This window comes from Dendropsophus ebraccatus, chromosome 5 (assembly GCF_027789765.1).
Source record: "Dendropsophus ebraccatus isolate aDenEbr1 chromosome 5, aDenEbr1.pat, whole genome shotgun sequence".
NCBI classification, from domain to species: domain Eukaryota; kingdom Metazoa; phylum Chordata; class Amphibia; order Anura; family Hylidae; genus Dendropsophus; species Dendropsophus ebraccatus.
In genome coordinates, this window is record NC_091458.1 from 136,622,961 (window position 1) to 136,634,015 (window position 11,055).

Below are 11,055 nucleotides of genomic sequence, written 5' to 3' on the forward strand. Positions count from 1 at the left end.
TCGTTCGCAGAGCGGCCATCTTGGTGCTCCTAATGACTATAGCCATGCGCAGCGTCGCCATCTTGGTCCTCCTAGTAACTATAGCAAGCACAGGGCCGCCATCTTGGTCCTCCTAGTAACTGTAGCATATGCACAGGGCCGCCATCTTGGTCCTCCTAGTAACTGTAGCATGCACAGGGCCGCCATCTTGGTCCTCCTAGTAACTGTAGCATGCACAGGGCCGCCATCTTGGTCCTCCTAGTAATTATAGCCGTTCACCAGGTAGCCAATGATATATCTGGGCCAATTGGTGAAACTACAGTAAATGAACCCAAAACTGACAGCTCAGCTGTGGTTCCATTTATTTATTTAAAAAAAAGTGTCCATTGGGTGGTCCTGGGAGACCTCAGCAGCTGAGGTAATCTGCTACATGAAACAAATTTCAAATGTAGATGTATTTCTGAAACTGTCCTGTTTGAGACACATAGACTTACTCAACCCCCATGTTCCTGCTTTGTTTAAATAACCTGTTGCCCTTGGTTACGTCTCCCCTTTGGCCATTGCTAAGGTTGGTCACTCGTGATCAGTCCAGCTGCATTCTCCTGATCTGTCCCATTAGTATAAGCAGTTAGGGGAGGGGGGGATTCATGAAGACCGGCATACTTGTACGCCATTCTTATATTAGGCCCCGCCCCATTTTCCCCGACAGGATTCACTAAGAGGCGCATGCCCCCCCCCCCAGCTCCCCCGGCCCGCCCATCGGGCGAGCGGGGCATATGGCAGGCGGACGTCAGGGAGAAGGAGCGAATCTGCACCTTCTCCCTGGCTTACGCCTCGTGCAGACGCTTCGTAAATGTCCCCCACGGTCTTCATTCTATATGCAATCATGGGGGATTGTGGGAAAGTGTGTGCAGTGTTGCATAGCAACAGCAGGGTCACAGGTCACAGAGGAAACCAGGAAGTGATTAGATCCATAGGATAGAAGAACAGTAAATGGACGTAACTTAAAGTGTAACTTGTTACAGGAATGGGGCCCATTTCTCATCATCGCTATGGGCCCGAACATTCCCATCAAAACTTTTGACATGCCTCTCTGACACGTCAAAGTTTTGTTATGACAGTGACACTTTAATTGGGCACTGTTACAAAATAAAACTTGTCATAGAGACGTCAAAAGTTTTAGCAGTTGGGGTCCAAGTGTTCAGACTACAAACCGATCGGGAGAACGATTCTGGAATAATGAACCTGAACGCTCCTCATCTGACTCCCAGGGGCAGGAGAACTTGGATGCAGCCCTAGGGCTAAGAAATCCATGTATCCATGTTTTCCAGGACTTCTTAGGTACAAAACTGATTTTACCCCTTAAGGCCGGGTTCACACGTACCATATCTGCAGCGGATTTTATGTTGCAAGTTCGCAGCAAAATCCGATGCGGATACCTGCCCATTCACTTCAATGGGCTGACATACTTGCAGCGGCATTGTCATCCCACTGTATGTCAAACTCTCCCCCCCTAACCCCCGCGGACCAGGTACAAACTTTACTGGGTCCTCGCTCCAGCTTGCTTTGGCGGCTCCCAGCGCTCAGCCAATCAGTGCGCAGTGGCAGGGCATTACATCGATTGGCTGAGCGCCGGGAGATGTTGGGAGCCCCCGAAGCAAGCTGGAGCGAGGACCCAGTAAAGTATGTACCTGGTCCACGGGGGTTAGGGGGGAGAGTTTGAGATACAGCAGGATGAAAAACCAGCTGCAAGTATGTCAGCCCATTGAAGTGAATGGGCAGCTATCTGCAGCAAATATGGTACATGTGAACCCGGTCTTAAGTGAGAAAAAAAAAAGAAAAGAAAAGAAAATTACATATATATATATACATATTTTTTATTTCAAGTAGTTGCTGCAATGCTGTGACGTTGGATCCACGTGGATTAAGATTTATCAAGCGGCCAAATCCCACTGTTGGGGGCCACTTTGATGACTCGGGAGCCCCATTCCTGGTCAGTGGTATAAATTTATGCTATAAAATAAATGACATTCTTTCCATTACCCTCCCAATAAAGGGTTAATAAAAGTAATATTTGCCCCACAAAAGATAAGCCCTGGTATGGCCCCCGTGGGCAATAATAAAACAACAGTATGAGTCTTAGAGGGCGACGATGGAAAAAGTCGGAAAATAGCTTGGTCACCAAGGGGTTAAAATAAACAAAGGTTTTTCTTTACATATACAGTATAGGACAACATGGGCCCCTCTGCTGCCGCCAATGTACGTGTCAGGAACTGCAGGGCTGTCTAAGCCGCACGGCGCTATAGAGAGCAGGGGAGGTGGTGTGCTGCAGCCTCACAGTGACGGGTGACTGCTCTGGCCGCTCACTGCATACTGTATCTATGTCACCTGCAGGATACTAAAAACAAGAATAAACTGATCACGTGATCACAGACGCAGCGTAAGAGAACGTCCCGTGGGACGTCAGCGTCGCCACTTCCCGCACTATATAAGGCTGAAGCGGAAATCTCGCGATCTCTTCCAATCTCCCAACATGGCGGTGAGTGTGAGTTGGAAGGGGGAATCCTTACCGATCAATCCTCCGCCATCCGCTCTCCGGGGCTGTGAGTGTGGTGTGTGCTCCCGGGGGTGCGTTGCCCGCTTTGTGAGGAGGCGGATGGCGCCTGTATTGTCGGTCTCAGTGGAGCGGTGCACGGGCGGATGCTTGGCGGTGCTGTATGGAGGCGCCGGGGCTGTTCCTGTCCTCTTTCTGATGTGTGCGGAGTCCGGTGTGAGACCGCGGTACTGTGGTGTCATAGCGGTGTCCGGCCTGACCTCTGCCCTGCTGGCCGGCCATGGAGTGTAGGGGCGCAGGGGCCGCAGTAGGGACCAGTGGTGTGTGTGCTCTGTATATGGGGCCGCAGTAGGGATCAGTGGGGTGTGCGCACTGTATATGGGGCCACAGTAGGGATCAGTGGGGTGTGCTCTGTATATGGGGCCGCAGTAGGGACCAGTGGTGTGTGTGCTCTGTATATGGGGCCGCAGTAGGGACCAGTGGTGTGTGTGCTCTGTATATGGGGCAGCAGTAGGGATCAGTGGGGTGTGCGCACTGTATATGGGGACTCAGTAGGGATCAGTGGGGTGTGCTTTGTATATGGGGCCACAGTAGGGATCAGTGGGGTGTGCTTTGTATATGGGGCAGCAGTAGGGAACAGTGGTGAGTGCTCTGTATATGCGGCAGCAGTAGGGATCAGTGGGGTGTGCGCTCTGTATATGGGGCCACAGTAGGGATCAGTGGTGTGTGCTTTGTGTATGGGGCCACAGTAGGGATCAGTGGTGTGTGTGCTTTGTATATGGGGCCACAGTAGGGATCAGTGGTGTGTGCTCTGTATATGGGGCAGCAGTAGGGATCAGTGGTGTGTCCTCTGCATGGCAGCATCCCCCTCAGTGCAGAGACATGACTAGGCATGCCCAGTACAGACCTCCCCCTGCTGCTCACCCCTCTGTAGGACTGTGCTGGGGGGGGGGGGGAGGGCGGCTGCTCCAGGCAGGACTGTCAGTGTGGCTGTGTGGTCATATGGTGAGGGATCCTAATCCATAGTATTCCACGTGTTTAGGAAGCTGTAAAGTTTGATGCCCCTTTAAGGCTTCATTACCATTACACTTTGGGTTTTTTGGGGTTTTTTTTTAGGTTATAAGTCAGTAACCTGTCAGAAAGGAGACTGCTGACCTATAGCCCGATGTTACTGACAGCCCACTGGCTGTAAAAGAACTCTGGGGAAAAATCAGAAGGGCAGGGGGTGGTGGGAGCATAATCTTGAAGTTGTACTTGCAGGAGATGGTGAGTCCTGTGGATTTGTTTGCTCAGAGTTCTCCTTTAGGAGGTTATCGCGGTCTGCTTGTCAGTAGGTTTAGTCTATTACAATGTGTACACTTTCTGTGCAGGACTTATAAGATGTTACCTGTCATGTAGTTGGTGTATATGTTTGGGAAATGGTTTGTTCAGACAATCTTTTAGGTTGCCCAGAGTTCCCCTTTAATAGGCTAAACAAGTGATGAGCATGAATCTGTACTCTCCTCCCCTGCTATCACAGACCTCAGTCCCAGTGGGTTTGGGATTGGCTGAGTGAATTTACCCAGAACCCCAGAGGTGCCATGTATCGGGGAAGCTTGGGTAGTGTTGGAGCCTCCTTAGTTCTTGGTAGTTTTCTATGCATATTTGCCAATAATCCGAGATGTGCTGAACTCCTTCTCTTGTAGGACAAATCTGAGAAGGAGAACCCTATGCGCGAGCTGAGGATCCGCAAGCTGTGCCTCAACATCTGTGTTGGTGAGAGTGGTGACAGGCTGACCCGAGCCGCTAAGGTGCTGGAACAGCTGACTGGTCAGACCCCTGTGTTTTCTAAAGGTTAGTATGTCGGGGTGTATGCGATCAGCCCAGAATGAGCAGGGAGACAGCAGCACTCACCCCTCCCTGCTCTGTGACCTAGACCGACACCATAGTCATGTATTAAGTTTGTCTAGGTCACTTGTGACAGTAAGGGCCCTATTCCACGGGACGATTATCTTTAATGGTGCGTTTACACAGACAGGTTTATCTTACAGATTTTGGAAGCCAAAGCCAGGAATGGGTTTAAAGAGGGGGAAATCGCAGTCTTTCCTATATGACCCGTTCCCTTACCCGTTCTCTTATAGTCTGTTCCTAGCTGCCTATGTAAACACACCATAAGGGTACAAACACACACCGTATACGCAGCAGATCTGCAGCAGTTTTGATGCTGTGTTCAGATATTTAGATCTAATCTGCTGCGTATCGCAGCAGTAAATACGCTGCGTATACGGTGTGTGTGTTTATACCCTTAGTCATTAGAATCTAAGTGATGATCGTTTGGTTGAATAGCAGTTAACTATTAACGACCACGAGAAACTGTGTATGCCACAGTTGTGCTGACTGTTAAAGTGGTTATCCAGTGCTACAAAAACATGGCCACTTTCTTTCAGAAATAACACGACTTGTCTCCAGTTCAGGTGCGGTTTGCAATTAAGCTCCATTCACTTCAGTGGAACTGAGCAGCAAAACCCCACCCAAGCTTGAGACAAGAGTGGGGCTGTCTCTGGAAGAAAGTGGCCTTGTTTTTGTAGCGCTGGATAACCCCTTTAAACCTTGTCAGCTGTACTTCATGGTGTAGACAAAGAAAAGGCCACATCCCTTTGCAGGTTTTTTTCTACCTTGTGTTGCATCAGGACAAGATTTAAAGGGGTTGTACGGGGAGCAGAAAACCACATTTCCACGTCTATGAAGTAAGCTTTCCCAGGCAAGGTGGGGGGTGTATAGCATCTTTCCCAGGCAAGGTGGGGGGTGTATAGCATCATCTCCCATACACTAATGCCTTTACACAGATTTATCTGACATTGTTGAAGCCAAAGCCAGGAACAGACTATAAACAGAACAGGTCATAAAGGAATGACTGATTTCTCCTTTTCAAATCCATTCCTGGCTTTGGCTTAAAAAAAAATCTGTCAGATAATCAGAAAGTTGCCTAATGTCACATAACACCTGCAACCCGTGGATGTGGCGTTGCCTGCGTACAATCAGAATATGCATCGACCCCTAATTATCTAGGAAAACTTACTATGCTTCTTAGATGTGGAATCGCTATATGTGCTGTGGTTTCAGCAGGCTCCTTGTACAACCCTCCTGCTATCTGCTATACTCTGTATACTAGAGCTGTCCCTATACACATTATTCATATTCTATAACAGGCTGCTGGTGTCCTGCTGTAAATGATCAGTTTGTGTTCTTTCAGCTCGCTACACCGTGAGGTCTTTTGGAATCAGGAGAAATGAAAAGATTGCAGTTCACTGTACAGTTCGGGGCGCAAAAGCAGAAGAGATTCTGGAGAAAGGTCTTAAGGTAGGAAGCGATAGGATCCACAAGCTGTGAATGTTACCTTAGCTTTGTGCTGGGAGAATCCTTTGTGGATTATAACCGTGCTGTGACCTGTTAGCTGCCCACTGTGGATGACCTGTTTGCTGCCCGCTGAGGATGAGGCGCTCTGCATGTATGTTGCAGAATCCATAGCAGAACGCAAGTGACAGTCTTGAAAAGCCCAGTTTGTTAGATTTGGCGTTTCACCATTGCCATATGTTACATTTAGTTTCTCAGCCAGGTAGTGCCAGTTTGCTGGGAAGGATGTGGCTGATGGCAAAGGCTTTTTATAGTTGGTGACTGACTGATCAGCGTTTCTGAAGTGATCTATAGGGGATTATCTAGCAAACGTTAATAGCTGAATGTAAAATGAGCAGTGTTCTGCCGCAGGCCACTGCTTCAGCTGTGTTGTGGATCTTGGCAGTTGAGTACTGCATTTGTACCCCAACAGCCTGGCCCTTATTACACATAGCTGGACAATGCTAAAGCTTCCTGAAGTTTACTGTGTTTCTGGGAATGATAGGTGCCGAGTTGTATTACAACAATGACTGCAGCCATGTTGGTTGGCACCAAATTCTGAATGAACCTACTGCTGCAGTGATGGTATATTTTGGTCCTTGGCACTACTATACGAGACCGTACATCTGGTCGCGGGGATCGTGAGTGGCTCTGTGTGAGCCTGGTTTTATTACTGCACTGTTTGTCCATTGTGACACACTTTATCTGATCGAGTTGTGTATGTTTTTGACACCACAGGGTAAAGTGTGAATTTGTCAGTGCTTTCCCACTATATTTTATTGTCCAGAGTGACATGTCTGATTAGTGGTAGTCTTGACCCCATTTATGTGCTTGTTGCTGTTTGGTCTCCTGATGATCCCAGAGGGGTGAAACGCGTAGAGACCGCGGTGGCAGATAGGTGCCACCACCTACTTTGTAAGGCATATATACTTGTTGGTAGGGGTATGATGTGTCATCTCACGATCTGTGAAACACACTATGGATTTTTGGTTTAGTGCCACTTTTGTTTCTAATTGATTGACCTATATGGTAACTATTTATTGTGGACCATGGTTTTTAATGTATACCTAATAAAATTTATGTCTTAGATCTACATGTTTTCAGTGATAGTGTATATTTACCCTGTATCAGTGTTGGGTGATACTTACTCTTCATACTGGCAGCTTCAAGGAGGGTCTATGGAAGCCGGCTCAGGAGCTGCACTCCAACTGACTGGTGGTGGAGCTGTCTGGTGTGCTCACCCACCTAGAGACTCAGTGGCATTTAGGCAGGTAGTCATGATGGGGTGCTGACTGGTTATGGCAGCGAGGGGCTTTCTAATTGCCAAAAGTGGTTTGACTGTTCTGTGTAACAGATTACATATTTAATTCCCTTAGGAGCACAATTTTATCTAATGCAGTAAAATTCAAAAGTGTTAATGGTTGCTGCTGTATCTAGCAATTGGTGCAGATCAACTTGAGATCTCATTCTATTTTGTGTTCATACAAGTTTTGGTTTTACCTTCTAGGTCAGAGAATATGAACTGAGGAAGAACAACTTTTCTGATACAGGAAACTTCGGCTTTGGTATCCAGGAGCACATTGATCTGGGAATTAAATATGACCCAAGTATAGGAATCTATGGTCTGGATTTCTATGTGGTATGTATCTTAGAAATGACTTTACTAACCGTACTGACGCAGCCTGGCAGAAAAGTAACTTGCATCAAAAGCAGCATGAACTGTAAGACTGATAAGATGAGTGCAACTCAAGCATGCTCGAATCTGTCCAATCCTGAGCATGCGACATAGGCGGCATGCTGCATTCAACTTCTGCAACCTCCTAATAAAATGCTGCACGCTCAGGTTCACGTACACAAGCATGCTCAAGTTGTGCTAATCTCTAGTTGCTTTTAGAACATGAGACTTTGGGTCAATACTGCTTTGCATGTTGGGTTTTGAGCTTTGATCTCCCTTGAAAAGCCTGCCAGCCTTGCTTCACATTGGCCCCAGTCTGATGGGTTAGAACTGTTCTCAGACAGCTTTTTATGCTATTCTGCAGCATTAAATAGAACTCTGAATGGTACTTGGAGGACGGTTAGTCACAGGTGAGTGGACATGGTGACTTGAGTCACTTTTCATGCCCTCCTGCTGACGTTCCCCTCCCCCATGACTGGCATGGGAAAGTGTTCTATCGAATGTTGCAGTAAAACAATGGATAGCACTTAGTTTCAGAAGACCATTCTTCTCACCTGTCTGCTCCTGGGGTTGTTGTGAGGGACTTGAGCTTTCCAGACCGAACCAGTTTAAATGGACCCATGTGTTTTTAAGCCTTCTGTAAACTGGAATGTTCTACCTTCAGTTACTTTGTATAGGAGAAGTCTTAAAATGGGGTTATCAGATAGTTTCTTACAAAAACAGCACTACACTTGTTGTCTGGGTGTGGTATTGCAGCTCTCTTCCAGTTTAAGTGAATGTAGGAGTTGGTGCAATTTCTGTTGACTTGTGTAACTCCTTTAAGCTACTGAATACACAATGGGTGGATAACAGAGTATACCTTTGCTGCAGGAGTTTGGCAGATTGTCAGACCTAAACTTGGGTTCCTTCAGATGGTTAGACCCCCCCCCCCCCAAATTACAGCGTGGCTTTGTAGGGGTCCAGATAGTGTGTTCATTTGTCAATCAAGGCACATACCCTTTAACTGAAGCTCCTGAGTCCTTAAGTATCGAGTGTTTCTACAGGTTCTTGGACGACCCGGATTTAGCATTGCTGACAAGAAGCGCAAAGCTGGCACTATTGGTGCAAAGCACAGAATTGGGAAAGAAGAAGCCATGCGCTGGTTCCAACAGAAGGTAAGCTCATAGGGATAGATTTAAAATGTATTTGGGTCAAATTGCAATAATACTGAAGCTTTAGGTGGCTTACTGTGGCATCTTTGGAGCAAGTCCTATACTGCTCAAAATAATCTGAATAAGATGCCTAGAATCTACAATCCATAATGCCCCTAGCAGCATGTTCACATGGAGTAGACTATTTGGTTGGAGTAACTTGTACATTTCGGTCGTCAGTGAAGCGTACATTCTGAAGCAAGCTTGTTGCGTGTGGTTCTAGTTGGAATGGACCCAATGTCTTAACCTTTTAAGGACCATGATATTGTGTCATAATGGGGCTGTTAAGTCCACCCCATACCTGGCAGCTCCTGGCTGCCTTCATCATCTGGGGACCGGAACCAACATGTAGTGACCGATGTATATCTCTAACCATTTGGATGCTGCTTGAAGTCCTTACTAAATGTCTTTTGCTAGGCCCTGGTACTCAACAGCATGGTCTTCTGCACAAAAGCAGTATACATCCGGCAAATGAGCAGAGGGTAGTCATAAAATGGCTCCTTCCTGCTCATTCAAGTCAATGTGGCCATCAGCCGCACGCCAGCATCCTTTTTTCACTGATTCCTGATGTGGGGCCAAAAACGAGATGTAAACATAGCCTAAGTGCTTCAAATCGCTCATCTTCAATGAGGAGCTTGGCGAAAGCCTTACTCTTGCACTGAATAAAGCATTTTGTGAATGTGAATTGTACCTGACAGATTCCCTATAATGTTCCTATCTGGCACACCTTGTATTCTACACTCTAGCATAGATTTCAGGTACACTTTATGCTTGTGAGTTGCATAAGTTTAAAGGGGCCTGGCCCAGTGTACATGCACAATTCAGGCTATTACATAAAGCGATTATCGGCCGTACTTTGCACGTTACCAGCTGTCCAGCCAATCAGTTTGTGTAATAGGACATGTCTTAATGGCTGACATGCACAATGTCGGCTTGTTCTAAAGCATGACCTTAAATCCCGATATCGCTGGTCATCTAACCATTGCTCCATGTAATGGAAGTGGCGGCTGCAGACCACTGCTATCTCTTGTGGACTACCCGGACGATCTAAAGACTAATGGACTGTTGTAACTCACGGAGTGGTAAAGCAAAGAGTAACCAGTAACTTTCCTTCTCTTTCAGTACGATGGAATCATCCTCCCTGGAAAATGAGCTGCTTTACTTTCAATAAATTCAATAAAACATCTGTTGTAACTCTGTTGTGCTTTGTCTTTATTTTGAAGTGTAAATGGACTTTTCCTGCTGTGTTCTGGACTGAGCACTTTACAGGCTCTGTTCTTTTATCCAACCTAACAAACTCTGCCCTTGGTGATCATATGAATCAGTCAGTGCAGCTTCAAGGGGTCACCACCCATAAACAAGGTGGGGAGGGGGAGATCCAGCAGATTGGTGGCCCAGATGCTGGGAACTACATAGCATTTGGGTCACCATTGAGGATTCCAGCAGTTGGCTCCCCCACAGATCAGCTGCTTCTTCCCTATCATGTAGGTTGGTTGCAGTGGGTGACTGTGGGGGCTATATTTCTCTGTTGGTAACATCTCAGACTAGTGTGCAGCATCCCAGGTTATAGTACAGAAGTGTTGGTGTATGGTTGGCTACAAACTGGTGTACCTGTAATGTGACCTACAGTGCGCATATGGTCATACTATGTATATGGCCTAACATTACTCCTAATAACCCACATCAGACTCTGCCATGCAGGCTTTCATTACAGTAATGGAATGTTAGTTTTAGAGGTAATGCAGGTGGAGTGTCCCCTCCCTCATAAAGTGGGCTTATAGTGCAGGGAATGCTGTGTGGGTGGGTAGTGGGCTCTGTAGTGAGGGGAATGCTGTGTGGGTGGGTAGTGGGCTCTGTAGTGTGGGGAATGCTGTGTGGGTGGGTAGTGGGCTCTGTAGTGTGGGGAATGCTGTGTGGGTGGGTAGTGGGCTCTGTAGTGTGGGGAATGCTGTGTGGGTGGGTAGTGGGCTCTGTAGTGTGGGGAATGCTGTGTGGGTGGGTAGTGGGCTCTGTAGTGTGGGGAATGCTGTGTGGGTGGGTAGTGGGCTCTGTAGTGTGGGGAATGCTGTGTGGGTGGGTAGTGGGCTCTGTAGTGCGGGGAATGCTGTGTGGGTGGGTAGTGGGCTCTGTAGTGCGGGGAATGCTGTGTGGGTGGGTAGTGGGCTCTGTAGTGTGGGGAATGCTGTGTGGGTGGGTAGTGGGCTCTGTAGTGTAGGGAATCCTGGGTGGGCTCATAGTGTGGGTAATCCTTGGTGGGCAGTGGGCTCATAGTGTGGAGTGTGGGT

At 47.5% G+C, this 11,055-nt stretch overlaps 1 protein-coding gene across 2 annotated transcripts; it reads left to right on the forward strand.

The window, feature by feature from the left end:
* Nucleotides 1–2,423: 2,423 nt before the first annotated feature.
* On the forward strand, nucleotides 2,424–9,964 carry RPL11 (ribosomal protein L11). Of its 2 annotated transcripts, none has more exons than XM_069971401.1 (6): nucleotides 2,424–2,518; nucleotides 4,219–4,366; nucleotides 5,766–5,872; nucleotides 7,413–7,544; nucleotides 8,624–8,734; nucleotides 9,893–9,964. In XM_069971401.1, the coding sequence occupies exons 1-6, from the start codon at nucleotides 2,513–2,515 to the stop codon at nucleotides 9,920–9,922; spliced, it is 534 nt and encodes a 177-aa protein (XP_069827502.1). In that variant the 5' UTR covers nucleotides 2,424–2,512; the 3' UTR covers nucleotides 9,923–9,964. The 2 variants fall into 2 exon arrangements, with proteins under 2 accessions (XP_069827502.1, XP_069827501.1); XM_069971400.1 differs by having other exon boundaries at nucleotides 2,498–2,524.
* The last annotated feature ends 1,091 nt before the right edge of the window (nucleotides 9,965–11,055 follow it).